Source organism: Ipomoea nil, unplaced genomic scaffold, assembly GCF_001879475.1.
Source record: "Ipomoea nil cultivar Tokyo-kokei standard unplaced genomic scaffold, Asagao_1.1 scaffold2516, whole genome shotgun sequence".
Taxonomy (NCBI): domain Eukaryota; kingdom Viridiplantae; phylum Streptophyta; class Magnoliopsida; order Solanales; family Convolvulaceae; genus Ipomoea; species Ipomoea nil.
In genome coordinates, this window is record NW_017618944.1 from 678,566 (window position 1) to 702,698 (window position 24,133).

General features: G+C 36.1%; 5 protein-coding genes across 5 annotated transcripts; 3 read left to right on the plus strand and 2 right to left on the minus strand.

Annotated features, from left to right (window-relative positions):
* Positions 1-407: 407 nt before the first annotated feature.
* Positions 408-1,960, plus strand: LOC109153685 (UDP-glycosyltransferase 83A1-like). The gene is made up of 2 exons (XM_019301557.1): positions 408-994; positions 1,066-1,960. Exons 1-2 carry the CDS (start codon positions 523-525, stop codon positions 1,938-1,940), a joined length of 1,347 nt encoding a protein of 448 aa, XP_019157102.1. The 5' UTR covers positions 408-522; the 3' UTR covers positions 1,941-1,960.
* A 2,340-nt stretch (positions 1,961-4,300) lies between these two features.
* On the plus strand, positions 4,301-6,995 carry LOC109153681 (UDP-glycosyltransferase 83A1-like). The gene is made up of 2 exons (XM_019301554.1): positions 4,301-4,805; positions 5,917-6,995. The coding sequence occupies exons 1-2, from the start codon at positions 4,331-4,333 to the stop codon at positions 6,804-6,806; spliced, it is 1,365 nt and encodes a 454-aa protein (XP_019157099.1). The 5' UTR covers positions 4,301-4,330; the 3' UTR covers positions 6,807-6,995.
* Positions 6,996-9,410: 2,415 nt separating this feature from the next.
* Positions 9,411-15,219, plus strand: LOC109153626 (UDP-glycosyltransferase 83A1-like). Its single transcript, XM_019301480.1, has 3 exons — positions 9,411-9,885; positions 9,976-10,888; positions 14,768-15,219. The coding sequence occupies exons 1-2, from the start codon at positions 9,411-9,413 to the stop codon at positions 10,863-10,865; spliced, it is 1,365 nt and encodes a 454-aa protein (XP_019157025.1). The 3' UTR covers positions 10,866-10,888; positions 14,768-15,219.
* Positions 15,220-16,022: 803 nt separating this feature from the next.
* Positions 16,023-17,888, minus strand: LOC109153661 (UDP-glycosyltransferase 83A1-like). The gene is made up of 2 exons (XM_019301531.1): positions 17,131-17,888; positions 16,023-17,033 (listed from the first exon to the last, which is right to left on the minus strand). Exons 1-2 carry the CDS (start codon positions 17,600-17,602, stop codon positions 16,144-16,146), a joined length of 1,362 nt encoding a protein of 453 aa, XP_019157076.1. The 5' UTR covers positions 17,603-17,888; the 3' UTR covers positions 16,023-16,143.
* A 2,943-nt stretch (positions 17,889-20,831) lies between these two features.
* On the minus strand, positions 20,832-22,376 carry LOC109153657 (UDP-glycosyltransferase 83A1-like). Its single transcript, XM_019301528.1, has 2 exons — positions 21,866-22,376; positions 20,832-21,749 (listed from the first exon to the last, which is right to left on the minus strand). The coding sequence occupies exons 1-2, from the start codon at positions 22,344-22,346 to the stop codon at positions 20,860-20,862; spliced, it is 1,371 nt and encodes a 456-aa protein (XP_019157073.1). The 5' UTR covers positions 22,347-22,376; the 3' UTR covers positions 20,832-20,859.
* Between the last annotated feature and the right edge of the window lie 1,757 nt (positions 22,377-24,133).

The window sequence follows — 24,133 nt, forward strand, 5'->3', positions numbered from 1 at the left end:
ATATATAGTCCACTAATTCTGAATTTATAGTTCATTAATTCTAAATATATAGTTCATTCATTCTGAATATATAGTTCATTCATTCTGAATACACAGACGCTGCAGCGAATTGTTATAAGCTAAAACAAAGTACCAGCGACCGATGTGGATATATAGTTCACTAATTCTGGATATATAGTTCAAATTATGCATAGCATAACGTCGTTAACGGAAATCAAAAATAAATTTTTTTTTAAAGTTAGACGTCAAAACGGCGCAGTTTTTGCAAGGCATAATTTTATTTGAATCCGACCCGATTCGGGTCAGGGCAAAACCCGTGTCTTTAGGGCCTTACCCGAAATGTGCCCAGAATTGGCACTCATATATCCACACAATCCTAAGGATAATACAATAAATTTCAGATTGAATGGTGTCCACACATTTACTGAATTTCGTCGAATTCGTGACTAAAATGCTGTTCGGTCAGAAATTGTAGCAAGAATTGAAGACGAAAGTTAGAGCATCAAAACTAAGCAATTAAGGATGGCAAAGCCACATATCCTAGCCATACCATATCCAGCACAAGGCCATGTTATCCCTTTAATGGAGCTTTGCCAGTGCTTAGTGAAGCATGGCTGCAAAGTCACCTTCGTCAACTCTCACTTCACCCACAACCGAATCATGGAGTCCATGTCGGAGGCAGACAACGTTATAAACCTGGTATCGATCCCTGACGGGTTGGCAGTGGAGGAGGATCGGAATGACCTGATCAAGCTAACTGAAGCATTCTCTAAGGTTGGTCCAGGGAAGCTGGAGGCTCTCATTCATAACATAAATGAGTCGGTTGAGAACAGAGTTTCGTGTTTTATTGCCGATGAAAATATGGGTTGGGCGCTTGACTTGGCCAAGAAATTGGGACTCCACCCAGTTGCTTTCTGGTCTTCTGCAGCTGCTTCTCTAGCCATGATGTTTAATGTTCCAAAGCTAATCGAAGATGGGATTGTTGGCAACAATGGTAAAACAGCTTAACTTTCTTTTCTTAGTGAACAAATTAAATATACATTTTATTTGTTGTACTGTGACCAGGAGAAATACTGAGAAAACAGAGCATCAAATTGTTGCCTCTCATGCCGGCTATGAACTCCACAGATTTACTGTGGAACTGTTTCAGCGATCCAAGGCTACAGAGGCTTATTTTCGACCTGGCGGTAAAAAACAATGAATCAGTGAAATCAGCAGAATGGATAATCTGCAACTCATCTCAGGTGATGGAATATGAGACGTTTGCATCGTACCCGAAGCTCATACCTATAGGACCATTACTAGCATGCAACCGTCTTGGGGAAACATCAGGCCACTTCTGGCGGGAGGACACAGATTGCCTGAAATGGCTTGACCAGCAGCCACTCAACTCTGTCATCTATGTTGCATTCGGAAGCCACACCATTTTCAACTTGGCCGAGTTTCAAGAACTTGCCCTTGGGCTTGAACTCACCAACAGACCATTTTTATGGGTTGTTAGGCAAGGGTTTATCGAGGAGGAAGGAAATCCTTACCCTGAAGGGTTCATAGACAGAACCTGCAATCGTGGGCTGCTAGTTGAATGGGCGCCTCAGCAGAAAGTGTTGGCGCATCCCTCTCTCGGCTGTTTCCTCAGCCATTGCGGCTGGAATTCCACCATTGAGGGTGTCAGCAATGGCTTGCCTTTCTTGTGCTGGCCATACTTTGGTGATCAGATATTCAACAAAAGTTACATATGTGATGTTTGGAAGGTTGGTTTGGGGTTCGATAGAAATGAGAGACAGGAAATCAAGAACAAGGTGGAACAATTGTTTGGGGATGAAAACTTCAAAACTAGAGCCGTGGATCTTCAAGCAAAGGTGGTGTCTAGTGTTAAAATAGGAGGGTCTTCGTATCGGAATTTCAGTAGTTTCGTTAAATGGATTAAGGCAATAAATTAAGCAAATCTCTACTGTCAGTCTAAACTGATAATAATCAGTCAAGCAACACTATATATTGATGGACTGAAACTCCATATTGTATGTTAAGAATACCATATAAACCAGTTTAGGTTACTCATATCTGAGTAGCTCAAACCACGGAAGTAAGGATTCGAACTTATGACTTTGTAGTTATATGTATGAATCTCTTGCCTTCTGGTTAAATACTTTTTCCTTCCACTGTTGAAAGAGTATGGAACAAAAGCAAGCTAAGCAAAAATATGGTCGGTAAAGTGTTAATGTTATGAATAGGACCTACATAATTAATCATAACATTGATATGTTCCTAATTCAATAGTGTATTGAATAGCATATTTCAAGTAGATGCAAACTGCATAAAAGAATTGAAAGAGAGAGAGATATAGGGAAGAAAAATATAAAAGCGATTTGTAAGCATTATTATGCTAAATGAACATAAATACCAAAGTAACTCAAATTGCACAAGGAGGCTTAAACTCACAACCTCCCATATAAAAATCTAACCTAGGTGTCATCTGTGCACAAAGTAGTTGGCATGTATTTTACTTTATTAAATTATTTCATATGTACTGCTAAATAATCTATTGAACTAACATCTTGGTATTTAGATAATTTCTCATATTGTTTATGTATGAACTAGCATGTTCTATTTTTTTTAGTTGGTAATTTTGCTCAGATAATAAGATTTGAGGTAATTTTTATTTATTTATTGGTTCTAATTTTTTTACCACTTCAAATTTATGTTGATGAGTTTCTTTTTTTCTTTTTTCTTTTTTCTTTTTTTCCTATGGTGAAGATGATGGCTGAAATTTTGTTTATCTTTCCTATTTGAATTGTAAGTTTTCTTTTTTTACTTTATGATAAAATATTTTTTTTTTTGAAAAAATAAATAAATAAATAAAGCTTTAGTTAACTAAGAGAAGAAAGTAGTGAGAAGATATAATCCGGTAGGGAAGAGTCCCAAAAACGAGCCTCCGACTGAGGGTCTAGAATCATTATTGTGTGGACCATATTTTGTCTATTGTAAAATAATATACATTCAGTACAACAATAATGTACATTTAATATATTAAAATATATTTTTTATTATAGTCCATATAATATTATGTGGACCATGGTCCACATAATAATTTGCTGATGAGGGTCTGCTACCCCATCGAGTGTATGGGCTATCAGGTTCACTGATGCAAATTATGTTGTGGACTCGTGTCCACCTTGCAAGGTGGATCCGGGTTATATTTACAATTTTTGAACTCTATATTCACAATTAACGAATTCTATATTCACAATTATGTAACTGAATATTTACTCGCTGAGTTGTTTTCAATTATTTCAAAAAAAAAAAAATCATTGCTTATGAATATTCAGTTTTAAAACTGTAAATATAGATTTCAAAAATTATAAATATAACCCAGATATACCTTGCAAGGTGGACCCCGATCCATGGCATAACTATCGTCACTAATCTCTTGCTTAAATGAAAAACAAGTAGATTAAAACTAGTCATGATATTAAGACATTAATTGACAATATATCCTGTATACGATAGATATTTGCTCTTGTGGGTTAACACTATTACAACATCGGCACAATCGAATTCCATTTTAACTGTGGTGAGGCTACAATGTTTTAACCACGAGAGGGCCTCCCTACAGGTCATAACTTGTGCCATTTATGGCTGCCACAAACCAACATTGTCAAAAATCAGTAGTGTTCCATACGAGGCCGAATCACTCAAGGATCAAGCAACGTCCACTTGACAAATGAAGGCCATGTGAGTTCCACGCTTCAAGTTGTGCTTCGGCTTCTCTCCGAATTTCATGTGGAAGAATTGGTTTGTTGTTCCATAGCAGTTGGTTTAATACATGCCATATTGTAGCTAGCTTGAAATTAAGTAGCCTCGATTATCACTCGTTCCAGTAGTGTAATTCAAATTGATTTCTTGTATTGAACCTTTTTGGGTCTCCCCTTCCAATAGGAAAAAACAAAAAAACAAAAAAACAAAAAAAATCACTTTTTAAAGGAAGAAAATATAGCTAGTATAAACAAATTATAAACTCTGGTTGTTGGGAGTTGTAGCAGTCACACGTACTCATCAGCCATCGCGTGTAAAACGTAATGCAACGATATAACGTGTCACTGTATTTCTTAAAAGATCGAAACCGCTGGAGATTAAATTGTCCGCAGCTACCAAAGGGACAAACATGGCCCAATATATTACAACAAAATTGACAATATGACAATACATTTCTGAATGAAAGGCGTCCACGTATTTGCTGAATTTGGTTGAATTCGCGACTGCCAGAGGCCTATAAAATGGTGTTCCATCAGAAATTGTAGCAAGAATTGAAGAAGCAAAATAGAAGCAATTAATGATGAGAAAGCCACATATCATAGCCATACCATATCCAGCACAAGGCCATGTTATACCCACAATGGAGCTTTGCCTGTGCTTAGTCAAGCATGGGTGCAAGGTCACCATTGTGAACACTGAGTTCAACCACAAGCGAATCATGGAGTCCATGTCGGAGGCAGACAATGCTATAAACCTGGTATCAGTCCCTGACGGGTTGGCAGCGGAGGAGGATAGGAATGACCTGAAGAAGCTAACAGACGCATTCTTTGAGGTTGTTCCAGGGAAGCTGGAGGCTCTCATTCATAACATAAATGAGTCGGATGAGAACAGAGTTTCGTGTCTTATTGCCGATGAAAATTTGGGTTGGGCGCTTGACTTGGCCAAGAAATTGGGACTCCAGCCAGTTGCTTTCTGGACTGCTTCAGCTGCTTCACTACCCATGGTGTTTAATATTCCAAAGCTAGTTGATGATGGGATTGTTGGCAACAATGGTAAAACAGCTTAGCTTATTAACTTGTTTCACAACACAAATATTAACTTTCTTTTCTTAGTTAACTAATCATTTCTTTCTAACACAAATTAAATATACATTTTAGAGTTAATTACCGAAATGGTCCTTTGACTATAACGAAATTACTAATTTGGTCCTTGACTATTTTTTAGACCAATTAAGTCCCTTAACTTTAAAAATCTTAACCAATTTGGTCCTCCGTTTGTTTGACCATTAGTCAACCGTTAACTTGGGACCAAATTGGTAATTCGCTATAGTCAAGGGACCATTTTGGTAATTAACTTTAAGGGTCGGTAATTCGGTTCAGTTTTCTCGAATCGTACCGTACCAAACTAGTTAGATTCGGTAATATACCGAACAAACGAACGGTAATAGATTCTTGTATACTGAATGGTTCGATAAAAACTCGAACCGAACTGAATTGTTCAGTAAAAACCGAACCAAATACCGTTTGAACTTTGGATTGCTATTTTGTTATATATTAGACTTTGGATATGGACTATGTAAACACCATAACACATAATATAGAACTTGTAATAACAAACCATAAAGAAATCAAATAAAATATTTTCGAGAGATACATGTGAAAATATGAGCTGAACGGCAGAGCAAGTAGCAAGGGACTTAGATTTACTTTTTATTTATTTATTTATTTATTATTATTATTATTATTATTATTATATTGTTTTAAAAAAATCAACTGGTATTTGGTTCAGTTCAATTTTTTACTGAACAATTCGGATCGGTTTTTTATCGAACTGTTAGGTATACAAGAATCCAATACCGTTCGGTTATTCGGTATATTACCGAACCAAACTAGTTCGGTTCGGTTCGGTACAATTCGATTCGAGAAAACTAAACCGAATTGTCCACCCCTAAAATTAATTACCAAAATGGTCCCTTGACTATAACAAAATTACCAATTTGGTCTCAAGTTAACGGTTGACTAACGGAGGACTAAATTGGTTAAAATTTTTAAACTTGAGGGACTTAATTAGTTAAAAAAAATAGTCAAGGACCAAATTGATAATTTCGCTATAGTCAAGGGACCATTTTGGTAATTAACTCTACATTTTATTTGTTTTTACCAGGAGAAATCCTGAAAAAGCAGAGCATCAAATTGTTGCCACTCATGCCGGCTATGAACTCCACAGATTTACTTTGGAACTGTTTCAGCGATCCAGGGCTACAGAGGCTTGTTTTCGAACTGGCGCTCAAAAACAATGAATCAGTGAAAGCAGCAGAGTGGGTAATCTGCAACTCATCTCAGGTGATGGAATATGAGGTTTTTGCATCCTACCCGAAGCTGATACCTATTGGACCATTACTAGCAAGCAACCGTCTTGGGGAAACATCGGGCCACTTTTGGCGAGAGGACACAGATTGCCTGAAATGGCTTAACCAGCAGCCACTCAACTCAGTCATCTACGTTGCATTTGGAAGCCACACCATTTTCAACATGGCAGAGTTTCAAGAACTTGCCCTTGGGCTTGAACTCACCAACAGGCCATTTTTATGGGTTGTTAGGCAAGGGTTTATTGAGGAGGGAGGAAATGCTTACCCTGAAGGGTTCATAGACAGAACCTGCAATCGTGGGCGGCTAGTTGAATGGGCACCTCAGCAGAAAGTGTTGGCGCATCCCTCTCTCGGCTGTTTCCTCAGCCATTGCGGCTGGAATTCTACCATTGAAGGTGTCAGCAATGGCTTGCCTTTCTTGTGCTGGCCATACTTTGCTGATCAGTTATTCAACAAAAGTTACATCTGTGATGTTTGGAAGATTAGTTTAGCGTTCCATAGAAATGAGTGTGGAGTCATCGGACGACATGAAATTAGGAACAAGGTGGAACAATTGTTTGGGGATGAGAACTTCAAAGCTAGAGCCGTGGATCTTCAAGCAGAGGTGGTGCCCAGTGTTAAAAGTGGAGGGTCTTCGTATCGAAATTTCAGTAGTTTCGTTAACTGGATTAAGGCAAAAAATTAAACAAATCTCTGTTAGTTCCAAAGTTGTCAAGCATCATTATATTTTGTATTTCTGTTTTTTAACTGAACCGCTTGTTTATTACATCAATATATTTGGTTCTTGGGTGGGACAGCTGACCTGGAGATTTAAGGCTGCTCCATTCCCAAAGTCAAATATTAAACTCTTGACCTTTGGTTAAGAATGAATAAGTCTCTTCCACTCAACCACACCCTCCTGGTTATATTTGATTCTTAAGCTGTCCTTACCCCTGCAAATATGATATTGGCAAAGTGAAGTGGAAGATGGCATGTCATTACTCAAGTTATTTTTCTTTTGTTTTAATGCCAACTAGACGAGATTGAAAAAGGCTTGATTCAAGCCCGAGCTCGTGTGCGCGGGCACGACATTTGAAAAAGGCTTGATTCAAGTCCGAAGCCCGAGCTCGTGTGCGCGGGCACGAATGTCGTCCGGAAATTGGCTGGCCCTTGCGGGCTAAGTTATGCCAAACTTTGGTATCATTTTCCAACCGATATAGTCACGCACAACTTTCGTGCAACGGTGACCACGAGAGGTGTAAAGGCCAGTTAACCGGTATAGTCACGCACAACTTTCGTGCAACGGTGACCACGAGAGGTGTAAAGGCCGAAACTGGGTAAGGTCGAAAGTTGAGACCGAACCCTACACGCCAACGGTCTGGAACCCGAAAATTTTGACTGTTATGGGGATTGAATTCATCTGTTATGGAATTAATATCCTAATAACTCCAATTTTGAATTCTGAATTCAATTCCCAGGTAGTGGCCTGCTGTTATAGCTGTTGGAAGTCAACTTTAATGTCAGTTTTCATTGCCATATTAAAAACTATTGACTCCTCCACCCCTATATAAGAGAGGCAGTGAGAAGCAGATTTTTACACACAAGAGCACAAGCACTCTACACGAAACTTAGAGTTTCAAGCCTCAAAATTCTGCTTCTACTCCTTTTCTTTCTAAGCCTACTGTGTTCAAAACCTTGTCTTGCTCGCCGAATTCTTTGTTTGAATGCTCAAACATTGAATCATAGCAAGTTTTATCCTGGAAAGCCTAGGCCACAACGCTCCTAGCATCTTTGGGAGGTGACAAATAAGGTTTTAAGGAAAGAGCGATCGCTTGACTCTTGTAAAAACCTAACACCAAACACTAGCCAAATTCTCCATCTTTCCTTCCCTTGTTTTCCAGAAAATAATAATCTTTTATTTGATTATTATTTGTTTTTTTCTACCAACGGATCCAACAGTTGCCGTCATTAGCTTCTAAAAAAGAGGATTGAGTGAAGTACCAAGCTTTAATAGATTTTTTTCGATAAGGTTATCGGGTGCAGTGAGTATGCACCATCTTTGTTTGGCAAGAAGAGTTTTATTGAAATCATGTAGATCTTTGAATCCCAAACCGCCAACTATTTTTGGTAGACATAAGTTCCACCAAGTGTGCCAATGAACACCCGTTCCCCTCGTGCCTCCATTCCTCCACCAGAACTTGTTCATCAAAGTTTCTAATTCTCGGCAATAGGACATCGGAAGAAGAAAGGCACTCATGGTATAGGTGGGGAGGGCTTGAGCTACAGAGTAGAAATTCTTTGCCCACGGTTGATAAATTGTAATTATTATTATTATTATTATTATTATTATTATTATTATTATTATTATAGTGATTTGAAATGCATTTCGTGCCAAGACCTTGTGATCTAATGGCCAAGGTTGGATTCCCATATGGGAGATTGTAGGTTTGAGGCTCAGTGGAGGTGATATTGACTCTTTGTGCTTGCAATACTACGTTGTAATAGAGTCAGTAACATTAAAAAAAAAATGCATTTCGTAATTATTTTATTAATCTCAAAACCAATTCATTATAAAGAAAATTTTGATATGAAATACCATATATACTTTATTATAATAAGAAATTGTTGAAATATAATATCAAATATCATATAATATTTTGATAATTTTTATTTATTTATTTTATACAATATAAATTTTATAAATAATATAATTATTGAATATATGTTACTATAATACTATCTATGCATTGCATGAGTGAAATACTACTATATAATATAATATAACAAAAAAAATGCACTTTTAAACGCGAGAAAATATTGCGAGTATAAACAAAGTCGGGCTGTTAGGAATTGTAGCAGTCATCACATACATACTCACAAGCCATCACGTGTAAAACGTAATCAACGATATGTCACTGTATTACTTCAACTTCAAAGAAACCACATGAGATTAAATTGTCAAAAAAATGACAAAAATAACATGTATTGACAAAATCAAGACTTTTTTAAAGTGGGATGCTTTTAGGAAAAAGACGTTGGGACATGCGTTTCAGGTCAGAAACACATGTCCCAAACCTCTTTGAGAATTTTTTTTTTTTTTTTTTTTTAAATCGTCTTCTCAGACGCAAGCCCATGTGGGTTGTCCTGTTCCGGCCTGACAGCCCGCCACCTCGTTTATTTTTTTCTTTTTATTTTTAAACATCAGCCCCGCGTTCGGCGACTTAATTAGGTTGAATTTGCGACTGCCAGAGACCTATAAAATGGTGTTCGATCAGAAATTGTAGCAAGAATTGAAGACGCAAATAGAAGCATGAGAAAGCCACATATCGTAGCCATACCATATCCAGCACAGGGCCATGTTATCCCCACAATGGAGCTTTGCCTGTGCTTAGTGAAGCATGGTTGCAAAGTCACCTTCGTCAACACTGAGTTCAACCATAAGCGAATCATGGAGTCCATGTCGGAGGCAGACAATGTTATAAACCTCGTAACATTCCCCGACGGGTTAGAAGTGGAGGAGGATAGGAATGACCCGAAGAAGCTAGCACAAGCAATAATCTTTGAGGTTGTACCGGAGAAGGTGGAGGCTCTCATTCGTAAGATAAACGAGTCGGATGAGAATAGAGTTTCGTGTGTTATTGCCGATGAAAATTTGGGTTGGGCCTTAGACTTGGGGAAGAGATTGGGACTCCAGCGAGTTGCTTTCTGGACTGCTTCAGCTGCTTCACTAGCCATGATGCTTAATGTTCCAAAGCTAGTTGATGATGGGATTGTTGGCAACAATGGTAACACACAAATATTAACTTTCTTTTCTTAGTAAACTAATCATTTCGTTCTAACAAAAATTAAATATACATTTTATTTGTTGTGACCAGGAGAAATACTGAGAAAGCAGAGCATCAAATTGTTGCCACTCATGCCGGCTATGAACTCCACAGATTTACTGTGGAATTGTTTCAGCGATCCAGGACTACAGAAGCTTGTTTTCGATCTGGCGTTCAAAAACAATGAATCATTGAAAGCAGCAGAGTGGGTAATCTGCAACTCATCTCAGGTGATGGAATATGAAGTTTTTGCATCGTACCCGAAGCTTATACCTATAGGGCCATTACTAGCAAGCAACCGTCTTGGGGAAACATCAGGCCACTTTTGGCGAGAGGACACAGATTGCCTGAAATGGCTCGACCAGCAGCCACTGAACTCTGTCATCTACGTTGCATTCGGAAGCCATACCATTTTCAACATGGCAGAGTTTCAAGAACTTGCCCTTGGGCTTGAACTCACAAACAGACCATTTTTATGGGTTGTTAGGCAAGGGTTTATTGAGGAGACAGGAAATCCTTACCCTGAAGGGTTCATAGACAGAACCCGCAATCGTGGGTGGCTAGTTGAATGGGCACCTCAGCAGAAAGTGTTGGCGCATCCCTCTCTCGGATGTTTCTTGAGCCATTGTGGTTGGAATTCCACCATTGAAGGTGTCAGCAATGGCTTGCCTTTCTTGTGTTGGCCATACTTTGCTGATCAATTATTCAACAAAAGTTACATCTGTGATGTTTGGAAGGTTGGTTTGGGGTTCGATAGAAACGAGAATGGAGTCATCGGACGACAGGAAATCAAGACCAAAGTGGAACAATTGTTCGGGGACGAAAACTTCAAAGCTAGAGCCGTGGATCTTCAAGTAGAGGTGGTGTCCAGTGTTAAAAGTGGAGGGTCTTCGTATCAGAATTTCAGTAGTTTCGTTAACTGGATTAAGGCAAAAAATTAAACAAATCTCTGTTAGTCAAAACTACTTAATTTACTGATGATAATAAGTTGTCAAGCATCACTATATTTTGGTATTTTTCTGTTCTTTAAATAAACCCTATAAATGTTTCACAAATTTTAGTTGTTCGCTCCTCCTCATATTCAATTAGACATCTATGATTGGTTGTTGACACTTGACAGAATAAACTATACCAAATTGTATGCAGAGATTTTAATTGAGTGAAGGGAAAATTAAAGCAATACAAAACATGGTAAATATTGTTTTTGACAAAATATGAAAAAACATTAATTAGATAAAACAATATAAATACAAAATACATTATAAGTCAAAATATAATATTTCTGTGAAATTATGATATAGTACCCATTGGCAGACCCAGTATGGGGGCAGTGGGGGCAGCTGCCCCCACTCGCCCCACCCTCACCCATATATAATCTTTGTATGTATGTATATATGTATATATAGTACAAGTTTTATTATAAGTACAGAAAAATAGATAATGACTAACAAGAGATATGCTAGATTAGTTGGCAAAAGGCACCTTTTTATTTTGAGAAAGGGCATGAGTTCGAATCCTTTAACACACAAGCTCTTTTTCACTACTTATTAAGTGCAAAATATTAGTGTGGTTTCAACTTTCAACATTGTTTTTTTTTTTCACTATTATTAATATTTAATAGTATAAAATATTAATAATGAGTCTATTATATAATTTTTTTTTAATTAATAATGAGATGTGTGATTTATAATGTGTTTTTTATTCGAATTATTTTATCAAGTTAATTATGTTTCATATTTTGTTATGAATATTTTTATAAAGTTTTGATGTGTTTTATTTTTCGTTCAAATCTAACAATATTTATAACTATACTTCTTTAAGTATTTCATTTTTTTTTCAAACTATCTCCTTTATTTTAATGTTTCACCCCCACTGGAGAAAATTCTTGGATCTGCCAGTACCCATCTACTTTTTCTCATATCTTGAAATCGGCGTAACATTGCTTTACTCGAAATACGATCATAAATATTTTTTTGAATATGCAACATTATACAATCATTTAACGTATTTCATATCAATTAATCAATTTAAAAACGTATTATCATATGACACATTATAAATCATAAATTAACTTACATAATAAATCTTATAGTTTGATATCAATCACAAACTAATACATATTACAAATTTATTAAATGCACAATTCTCAGTTAAATAATTAACCAATTATAAATCAATCTTACAAATGAACTTTTACAAATAAAATATTATTAGAATTAGAGTCTATAATTAAAAATTAAAAAAAAAAAAGAATTAGGAATGTATTTAAAAAAAAAAAACAAAAAGTTCTATCTCTATATATATTAAAGCAAAAAAGAATTAAAGCAAAAAAAGTTGGGAAAAAATTTCTATCTCCTTAGGGTTGGGAAATTTCTATAACCCTAATGACAAATATTGCCTAATGACAAATATTGCCTAAAGCAAAATAAAGGAGATATAAAATAAAATTAAAGCAAAATAACTAACAAATTTTTTTTTAAAATAACAGGCAATATTTTTAAAATTTCTATCTCCTTAAGGTTGGGGTTCAACCTTTTGGAAGAATTAAAGCAAAAAGAAGTTGGGAAAAAATTTTCCTACCAAATGAGGTTAGCAATATGAATGCATTTATTGTCTTCCCATGAATTGGTAAGTTTTATATTTAATATAATTTGTGTATTATGTATATATATATTCATTTAAACCTCAATTATAATTAATTTGACTCCACATATATGAAAAGGAGAAATTAGATATAAAATAAACATAGTTCTTAAATAAATAATCTTTTTCAAATGAATAAATTTTTGGTGGAGATTTTTGACAAATATTGCATGTTATTTTATTTACAAATTTTATTTAAATACGTTAGCTATGTAATTAAATTAATTATTTCAAATTCAAATACTAATACAAGTAACAATAAACTTTAAAATTAACATAATAATAACATAATTAAACTTTTAAAAATATTAAATATTACATTGTATAGTTATACTTAGACTATGTTTGGCAAACCTAGCTGAAAAGGTAGCTAAAAGTTTAGAAGGAATTGAAAGCTGAAAAACTATAAACTAGGAGCTGAAAACTGAAAAGCGGTTAAGCTAGCTGTTATGCTTGAAAGTGTTGGTAAAATTAGCTTTTTGATAAGCTGACAAATGTAAAAAGATAAAAAAGGACATCTTCATAAAATTTAAATTAGTTTGTTTACATATTAAATTTAACATTTTGTCTTCAAAAAAATTAACATTTTGAAATAAAATTATTAGCATAATCATGATCTAGCATTCCATAATGAAGTAGCAATATTGTTGTGAATCTTCTAATAATAATAATAATAATAATAATAATAATAATAATAATAATAATTGCGGTGAAAGTTGTGAATAAAGGAGAAGAGAAAATGATTTTAATTGTGAAGGGTAAATAGTGTCATTTCTTTAAAATAATAAGGATAAAGATGAGAAAAAAAAAAAGTTAAGAAGCTACTAGCTTATTTTGAAACGCTACCTAAGGTAGCGTTCCAAAATAAGCTCTTATTTTAAGCTACGAGCTTATTTTGGAAACATTACCAAACAGAGCTTATAGCTTATTAGTAGCTTAAAATAATCTATAAGCTCCTAAATAAGCTCTGCCAAATAGAGCCTTACATTTGTAATAAAACTAATTCTGCTTAGTATCATAATATTACAACAATACCTATAAATTTCTGTCTGTGCATCGCACGGGGCAAATACTAGTATACATAATATTAATACTTAAAAAAATAATAAAGGGAGGGGCAATTTTAAAAAATTTGGGGAAGGAGCCGAGGAGGGTTGAGGCTCCTACTGTGATGTCAACTAGGTTAGTTTATTCGATTTCGGGTTATTTTTATTGGACCATCAGACTAATTAAGTTTTTTTTTTTTTTTGTCGGGTTTAAAATTTTTTATCTAACCCTTAAATTTTGAGTTGTCAAACTTATCGGGTGGACTTCGTTAAAACTTTTGATATTTTCAAATTAACATTATAAAATTTTAATTTTAATAAACTAATGTATTTACTATTTACATTTGTAAATATAAAGTTATCCATCATTTAATATTTTAATCAATCTAAACCCCCAATTTTCAAAATTCAACTAAAAATAATTAATGTATTTACACTATAATATGATAAAATATTAAGTTTTTATTTTTTCATTATTTATTTTCATAAAAATATTTTATTTTGTAATAGATTTATTAAAATTTGAGTTATAAATTTAATAAAAATTACTAAAGATAAACTTACATATAAATTCTATGTGTATATTTAGTCCTACATCATATTACTTGTCCTATATCATATCACTTGTGAAATAAAAAATAGCCTTAAATGACTCAGACTATTAGGCTAGCCCGTTTGGGTCATTGAGCTTATCAAGCTAATTTTTTATTGAACTAAAATATTTTAATTTGACCCTAACTCTAAAAAACTTCAATCTTATCAGACTAGCCCATCGTTTCCGAACTAAGATTGACATCCCTAGCCTCCACTGCTCCATTGTACCTTTGACCCTTGGTTTTATGTTAAGAATACCACATAATCACAATACATGTCCAGCTAACATAAAATCAAGGATCAGAGGTACAATGGGACAATGGAGGCTAAAAATGTCAATTTTTACTCGAATTAATAGGTTGACACGATAAAACTGATTTTTTTTCTTTTAAGTTATAGCTAAAATACTTTAGCTCAATAACAAATTAGCCTAATAAACCCAGTAGCTTGAATAGGCTAGCCCCTCGAACCATTTAAGATTATTTTTAATTTTATAGGTGATGTGAAACTAAATATATAGAGAATTTATATGTAAATTTATTTTTAGTAATTTTTATTAAATTTGTAAGTCAAATCTTAATAAATCTATTACAAAATAAAATATTTTTTATAAATATAAATAATGAAAAATAAAAAACTTATTATATGTTTAAACCTGAGGGCCCCTGCCCTGAAGATTGTGAGAGGGGGTAGATCGCATGATATGTTTCAGTGGGTCAAGATCTGAGTGCTTGCTTTTTGTCACAAGATGGATGACCTACTTTGTACTTGTTTTGATAGTTATTTGGGATTTGCTTTTGGAGCAAATGAATGTGAAGACTACTTTTTTGTATGATGATATAGATGAGTAGATTTTTATGAAGTAACTTGAAGGGTGAGCATCTAGTTTGTAGGTTTAAGAGGTCATTGTATGAGCTGAAACAGGCTCCACAATAGTAGTACAAGTTGTTTGATTCTTACATGATTCAAATTGGCTACACACGTTGTGAGTATGATTGTTGTGTCTATGTTAAGAGCTTTGGTGATAGTTCTTTTATTTATTTATTTATTTTTATTACAGTATCTAGATGATATGTCGATTGTTCATAAGAGTATGAATAATATTACTACATTGACTGATTTGTTGAGTCGGAAGTTGTGACTAACTCAACAGAGTTATATTAAGATCTTTGACAGGATTGTGATAAGTTAATCTAAATTGGTTAGCACTCATTTGGCTAATCATTTAAAGCTCTCATCTCGTTAATGTCCTTAAAGAGTTATTGAGATTGAAGATATGACAAAGGTTCCTTATGCTAGTGCAGTTGGTTGGTTAATGTATGTGATGGACCATCACTGATGGTTTGTACTTGGCCTGATTTGGCTCATGCCATTAGCCATGTTAGTAAGTGCATGTCTAAACATGGGAAGCATTATTAGAAGACATTTAAGTAGATTCTTCAGTATTTAAGGGGCACTATTAGACATGGTATTGTATTTGGGGGTCAATAGAGTGAGCCTATGTTCATGGGATATGTGGATTCTAATTACGCTCGTGATATAGATAATAGATGACGTTCTACAATGGGTATGTCTTTACTCTTTTGGGGTTGGTCATGTTTGTTGAAAATTATCAGTTCAGTCTGTTGTAGTTTTGTCTACAACTGAAGTAAAGTATACAGTTGTGATTGAGGCAGCTAAAGAAATTTTATGACTTTTCAGGATTGATTAAGAAATTGGGTGTTGAGCAAGGTGAAATTTAGTTAAGTTGTGATAGTTATAGTGTAATCTTTTTTGCTAATAATCAAGTATATTATACAAAAACCAAACATATTGATGCAATAAACAAGTAAAATTTATGAAACATTTATACCGTTGAGTTAAAGAACATAAATACAAAATATAATGATGCTTTACTACTTTGGAAATCAAATAGTTTTGACTAACAGAGATTTGTTTAATTTTTTGTCTTAATCCAGTTAACGAAACTATTGAAATTCTGATAAGAAGACCCTCCTCTTTTAACACTAGACACCACCTCTGCTTGAAGATCCACGGCTCTAGCTTTGAAATTTTCATCCCCAAACAATTGTTCCACCTTGTTCTTGATTTCCTGTCGTCCAATGACTCCATTCTCGTTTCTATCGAACCCCAAACCAATCTTCCAAACATCACAGATGTAACTTTTGTTGAAGGACTGATCAGCAAAGTATGGCCAGCACAAGAAAGGCAAGCCATTGCTGACTCCTTCAATGGTGGAATTCCAGCCGCAATGGCTGAGGAAACAGCCGAGAGAGGGATGCGCCAACACTTTCTGCTGAGGTGCCCATTCAACTAGCCGCCCACGATTGCGGGTCCTGTCTATGAACCCTTCAGGGTAAGGATTTCCTGCCCCCTCAATAAACCCTTGCCTAACAACCCATAAAAATGGTCGGTTGGTGAGTTCAAGCCCAAGGGCAAGTTCTTGAAACTCTGCCATGTCGAAAATGGTGTGGCTTCCGAATGCAACGTAGATGACAGAGTTGAGTGGCTGCTGGTCAAGCCATTTCAGGCAATCTGTGTCCTCTCGCCAAAAGTGGCCTGATGTTTCCCCAAGACGGTTGCTTGCTAGTAATGGTCCTATAGGTATAAGCTTCGGGTACGATGCAAAAACTTCATATTCCATCACCTGAGATGAGTTGCAGATTACCCACTCTGCTGCTTTCAATGATTCATTGTTTTTGAACGCCAGATCGAAAACAAGCTTCTGTAGTCCTGGATCGCTGAAACAATTCCACAGTAAATCTGTGGAGTTCATAGCCGGCATGAGTGGCAACAATTTGATGCTCTGCTTTCTCAGTATTTCTCCTGGTCACAACAAATAAAATGTATATTTAATTTGTCAAAGAAAAGAAAGTTAATATTTGTGTTGTGGAACAAGCTAGGTTATGGTAAGCTGTTTTACCATTGTTGCCAACAATCCCCTCATCGAGTAGCTTTGGAGCATTAAACATCATGGTTAGAGAAGCAGCTGCAGCAGGCCAGAAAGCAACTCGCTGGAGTCCCAATTTCTTGGCCAAGTCAAGCGCCCAACCCAAATTTTCATCGGCAATAAGACACGAAACTCTGTTCTCATCCGACTCATTTATGTTATGAATGAGAGCCTCCAGCTTCCCTGGAACAACCTCAAAGAATGCTTCTGTTAGCTTCTTCAGGTCATTCCTATCCTCCTCCACTGCCAACCCATCAGGGACTGATACCAGGTTTATATCATTATCTGCCTCCGACATGGACTGGATGATTCGGTTGTGGTTGAAGTCAGAGTTGACGAAGGTGACTTTGCAGCCATGGTTGACTAAGCACAGGCAAAGCTCCATTAAAGGGATAACATGGCCTTGTGCTGGATATGGTATGGCTATGATATGTGGCTTTGTCATCGTTAATAGCTTCTGTTCCTCTAATTTAATTTGCTTCTTCAATTGTTACTACAATTTCTGACCAACAGCATTTCATAGGCCTCCCGCAGTCACGAATTCGACGGAATTCTGTAAATCTGTGGACACCATCAAGTCTGAAATTTATTGTGTTATCCTTAGTTTGGATTGTGTGGTTATGAATGGCAATTTTGGTAATATATTGAGCTATGTTTCGCCTCTTGGACACCATCCACTCTGGAATTTGTGTTATCCTTAGGATTGTGTGGATATATGTGCCAATTTTGGTAATATATTGAGCTAGAGTTGTTATACCATAGACTAGGGTTAACCTTGCAAGGTGGACCCTACTTCTAGACGACGTATAAATTGTATATTTTTAGTCAGGGACAGAGCCAAAGGGGGGCAGGAGGGTCATCTGCCCCCGCTCACCCCACCCTCACCCCATATATAATTTTTGTATGTATATATGTATATATAGTATATGTGTTAGTATTAGTAAAATAAAACTATTAAATATTAATGGTAGAGAATACCCGACCGACATGCCTTCGTCTTTTATTCTTATTTATGCAGGTTACAGGTCGGACTTTCTTAGAAGAACCCGGTCGGCAACACCCGACCGATGTCCTCGAGTCCCGATCGATAGCCCTTAGGCGAGAGAGCCGAGAAGAGACACGTGGCAGCACTACGCGCTGACAGGCAGGGCTCCCGGGAGCAGGACACGTGGTTGCTACGTGGGTGACATGCCGAACGGCCGGACTTGTGTCTCCGGCCCAACGGCTATATATACCCGCGGTTGCAACAATGTGGGGACTTTTGGACGATCGATAGGCTATTGTCAGAGCATCCCGACCGCAGTCAGTCGGCCTCGGAATAGTCAGTGTAGATTGTATTTAGGTCTTTCACCCGATCAATAAAAGATTTACTTGCTTTAATTGGTCTTGTGTTATTTTATTTACCGCTTACGTGAGAATTAACACTATCAATTAACAAGTGTTTATTTAGATGAGTTGGTTGAGCACATGTTGAGTTATGATAAAAGATAGTGATTCGAATCTTGGCATTGATATATATTTTTTATAGTTGGCTTCAACAGTTTTTTTTGACTCATTCCCTATGGTTTAAACACAGTCACGTTTTTAATAGTTGTTTAATATTTAACACACACACACACACACACACACACACACACACACACACACACACACACACACACACACACACACACACACACACACACACATATATATATATATATATATATATATATATATATATATATATATATATATATATATATATATATATATATATATATATATATATATAACATTCTTTTATTCTTGTATATTAATAATGAGACGTGTTTATTTTTTAAAAAATTATCTCTTTTGTTTTAATGTTTCGTCTTTACTGAAAAAAAATTCTAAATCCTTCCCTACTTCTTCGCCCCCCCCCCCCCCCCCCCCCCCCAACCGAATTTCTGGCTCCGTCCCTGTTTTTAGTATTGGAATTGTGAACTTCTAGAATATAAATTGCGTTTCCAAGTCAAAACACATAACAAGGTCATCAAATCATAATTTGTTAATGTTGTGCGACTGCAATATCTGAAAGAAACTTGTGAATACAAAACAAAGTAATCAATTACATATATGTTAACATTTTGTGTTCGTAGTATACACGTGAATTTTTAAAAGGTAAATTGTGAACATTTGGACTCGGGTCCATCTTGCAAGGTAGACCCGGGTCCAAAGAATAATTTGCAAGGGAGCTAGAGGGGATAGTTATGCTGTGCATCCGTATGCACCAATTCCAAAATCGATGAACTATAAGTCCAGAATCTATGAACTAAAAATTCCAGAATGAATGAACTAAAATTCCAGAATCTATGAACTAAAATTTCAGAATCGATGAACTACAATTCCAGAATCGGTGAACTATAATTCCAGAATCAATGAACTAAAATTTCATAATCTATGAACTAAAATTTCAGAATGAATGAACAACATAATGTTGTTGCTGGGAATCGAACCTGATTTTTTTTTTTTAAGGGGAGACACGCGTTTTTAATAAAACGACGTCGTTTTTGCATCCGTACGGATGCACAGCATAATTTTCCAGCTAGAGGTGGGCGCATTTCGGGTAAGACCCGAAAATGCGGGTTCGGCCAGTTATTGGCCCGATTCGGGTCGAATTCTATGAAAAACACATCGAACATGCTGAACCACTAGCCACATATTTAATAATACGATTCAGATGGACACTTAGGGTTGGGTTTAACCTTTTGGAAGAATAATACAATCAGATTTTGATTTTTATTTAAAATTCAGATTCAACCTGAAACCCGAGCCACTATATAAACATGTTAGGGTTTCCACTTTCCAGAATGTTCATCCTCTCAGCCAATTCATTTCCACCTCTCACCCTCTCGTCTCTCTCACTCTCTGCCTCTCACCCTTTCCGCTTCTCTCTCCATCCCTCAGACTTTCACTTTTCGCCTCTCACCCTCTCAGGCTCTCAGTGACTCAACCTCTCTTTGACTACGGTTCTCACTCTCCATTGTCTTCCCAACATTATCACAATAATAATCTTGCAACCGGCTAAGGGCACGTAGGTCGGGCCAAGTCCTTCCTAGGAGAGAGATGATGGACGCGTGGCTTGGTATTCAAAGATTGCGACAAGTGTTGGAAGGGGGGACTGTTGGGCGTCAGTCACGTTGGCCGAGTTGTGGTTAAATGGTTAATGTTCACTACTTATCACCAATTAGTTTTAACTAAAATATGGCAATTAGATATAATCAAAAAGCGTGTTTAAACAACAGTTATGTGATGGATGACCCACGGGGCATTCTGCCTACTAGAGCAAAACTTCGAACCAGAGGAATGGAGAACGAGTGATCGTGGCTAACTGCTATGGAACAACAAACCAATTCTACCACATGAAATTTAGAGAGAAGCCAAAGCACAACTTGAAGCATGGAATAATGATTGCTCAAAAGAGTTGTAGGGTTTTTCTTGTCATAAAAAAAAAGTATTTAAATCACCAAAATTATGTATTGTGATTAAATGGTATTCTTAACATACAATATAGAGTAGTTTCAGTCCATCATCAGTCTCTAATTGAATATAGGAAAAGGGAACAAGTAATTTATGAAACATTTTTAAGTTTCATTTAAGGAACAGAAGTATAATATATAATGTTGCTTGAGTGATTATTATCAGTGAATCAAGGAGTTTTGACAGACAGTAGAGATTTGCTTAATTTGTTGTCTTAATCCAGTTAACGAAACTACTGAAATTCTGATACGAAGACCCTCCTCTTTTAACACTGGACAACACCTCTGCTTGAAGATCCACGGCTCTAGCTTTGAAGTTTTCATCCCCAAACAATTGATCCACCTTGTTCTTGATTTCCTGTCGTCCGATGATTCCATTCTCGTTTCTATCGAACCCCAAACCAATCTTCCAAACATCACAGATGTAACTTTTGTTGAATAACTGATCAGCAAAGTATGGCCAGCACAAGAAAGGCAAGCCATTGCTGACACCCTCAATGGTGGAATTCCAACCGCAGTGGCTAAGGAAACATCCGAGAGAGGGATGCGCCAACACTTTCTGCTGAGGTGCCCATTCAACTAGCCGCCCACGATTGCGGGTTCTGTCTATGAACCCTTCAGGGTAAGCAATTTCTGATTCCTCAATAAACCCTTGCCTAACAACCCATAAAAATGGTCGGTTGGTAAGTTCAAGCCCAAGGGCAAGTTCTTGAAACTCTGCCATGTCGAAAATGGTGTGGCTTCCGAATGCAACGTAGATGACAGAGTTGAGTGGGTTCTGGTCAAGCCATTTCAGGCAATCTGTGTCCTCCCGCCAGAAGTAGCCTGATGTTTTCCCAAGACGATTGCTTGCTAGTAATGGTCCAATAGGTATCATATTCGGGTAAAATGCAAATACCTCATATTCCATCACCTGAGATGAGTTGCAGAGTAGCCACTCTGCTGCTTTCACTGATTCATTGTTTTTGAACGCCAAATCAAAAGCAAGCCTCTGTAGCCCCGGATCGATGAAACAGTTCCACACTAAATCTGTGGAGTTCATAGCCGGCATGAGAGGCAGCAATTTGATGCTTTGCTTTTTCAGGATTTCTCCTGGTCAAAACAAATAAAACGTATATTTAATTTGTGTTAGAACGAAATGATTAGTTCACTAAGAAAAGAAAGTTAATATTTGTGTCGTGGAATAAGCTAAGCTGTTTTAGTTTTACCATTGTTGCCAACAATCCCATCATCAACTAGCTTTGGAACATTAAACATCATGGCTAGTGAAGCAGCTGAAGCAGTCCAGAAAGCAACTCGCTGGAGTCCCAATCTCTTCCCCAAGTCAAAGGCCCAACCCAAATTTTCATCGGCGATAAGACACGAAACTCTGTTCTCATCCGACTCATTTATCTTATGAATGAGTGCCTCCAACTTCACTGGAACAACCTCAAAGAGTGCTTCTGTTAGCTTCTTCAGGTCATTCCTGTCCTCCTCGACTGCCAACCCATCAGGGACCGATACGAGGTTTATAGTATTGTCTGTATGGTCTGCCTCCGACATGGACTTGATGATTCGGTTGTGGTTGAAGTCAGAGTTGACGAAGGTGACTTTGCAGCCATACTTCACTAAGCACAGGCAAAGCTCCATTAAAGGGATAACATGGCCTTGTGCTGGATATGGTATGGCTATGATATGTGGCTTTCTCATCTTTAATTGGTTAGTTTTGATGCTCTAACTTTGGTCTTCAATTCTTGCTACAAAACGAACATCATTTTATAGGCCTCCCACTTGCATGATTTCGATGAAACCCGTAAATCTTTGAAAACTAAAAATGCCTTTGTTGTCTTGTCCATTGCAACTTTATATTTGGCTATGTTTGGCGCATTGGAACTGCTGAGAATGTCGAAGCTAAGATTCTAGGATTCCTTTTCACTTCTTGCCTTAGCTTATTGCAATGGATGCTACAAATCTAGTCCGCCAAAACTGGAATCTTTGCCGGCTAGAAGCCCAGATTATGGTGATGTTCGGCACTGGAAAATTAGCTTTTTGTGGGTGAAAATGGGCGTAAATGACATTCACATAGTCTAAAAAGTTGGGATAATAATGTCAAGAGCATCAATTTTACCCTTGGAATCACAGGGGGTTTGGCCTTCAACGAATTGTGTTAACTTGCTATTTTGTAAGGTTTTGTAAATTAGTGTTATGGCATTCCCTTTATCATTCCAAATGAGTGATTAATAGGTTTGAATTCAGGTGGTGGGGGTTGAGAAATATAGAACAGATAGTACTTTGTTAAGAATCATGAGTATTTTTTAAAAAAATTAGTTGATTATATGTAAAGATATAAATATATTATTTAATTTATTTAATTATCTTTAAATTATTTTTGGTTTTAAATATAAATATAAAGTATTATTATTTTAACGATTGTTGTTGTTGTCAATGACATAATTATAAAGAAGGCATATTATGATTTTTCTAATTTTAGTGATAAATTTGATGTGTTCAAGAGTCTAAGAGCTACAAATGCCGGTTGATGATGAATTATGATTTTTTGACGGTCATGTGACAAGAGTTCAAACTAATTAAGAAGATTGTGATGCCATGATAGGATTATTTGTGAGTCTGTTGACGTTGACCCGAGTACAAGCAAGAAGATGAACATACATTTGAAAAAAGTTGGTTGGATGGAGGATCATTGCAAAAGAGAATGGAGGACAAGACACGACAAGAAGGCTTAACCAAAGATAGGGGTAGAAAACACGAGAAAAGAAAAAAAAAAAAAAAAAAAGGGTTGCAAGTTGAACAAAGTAGTCTATTTAAGTTTTTAAATTTTATATGTGTGCATTTATTACTTATACATTGTGATTTAAAGAACTTCTACATTAGGGGGTCTATAAACACTCTCACCCACTCTTTAAACCCTAGAGAGGTTTTTTAATTTGCTTCTCTTTGAAACTCATCAATGTTTCAAACCACAAGATATTTGGTTTATGTTTACTATTTCTTGATATTTTTTCTAGCTAGCTTGCTCCTTAAAGTTCATTCATAACTCGTTTCTTTATTGTTTCTAAGTCGATTTGTTAAAGTTTGCCATTTCTTAGTTTTCTTATATTTTTACTTGACTTGTTATGGTAATTAGGATATGATGTTGTGGAGTTATAAGAAATGCAAGTCAACCAATGTTAGGAATGATTGTAAAAATAGAATCTTAAAACATTATGTGATTTTCTATTCACTTAGAAATTTGTAATGACCAAATTAAAATAGAACTTAGCAATTAGCATGCATGGTTAGCCAACAGAGCAAACAAGAGGCATAGGTGAAAACTAGAAAACTTCATTTAAGAAGACTTTACAACAAAAGAGCTTACAAACAATAAAGATTTCCATAACGGGAGATTTAATGAGAAAAGGAACAATAGAGCTCAAAAGTATAAGACAATATAATGTCATAATAACTTAGTTCTAGAAGAGCTTATAAATTAGTAGAGG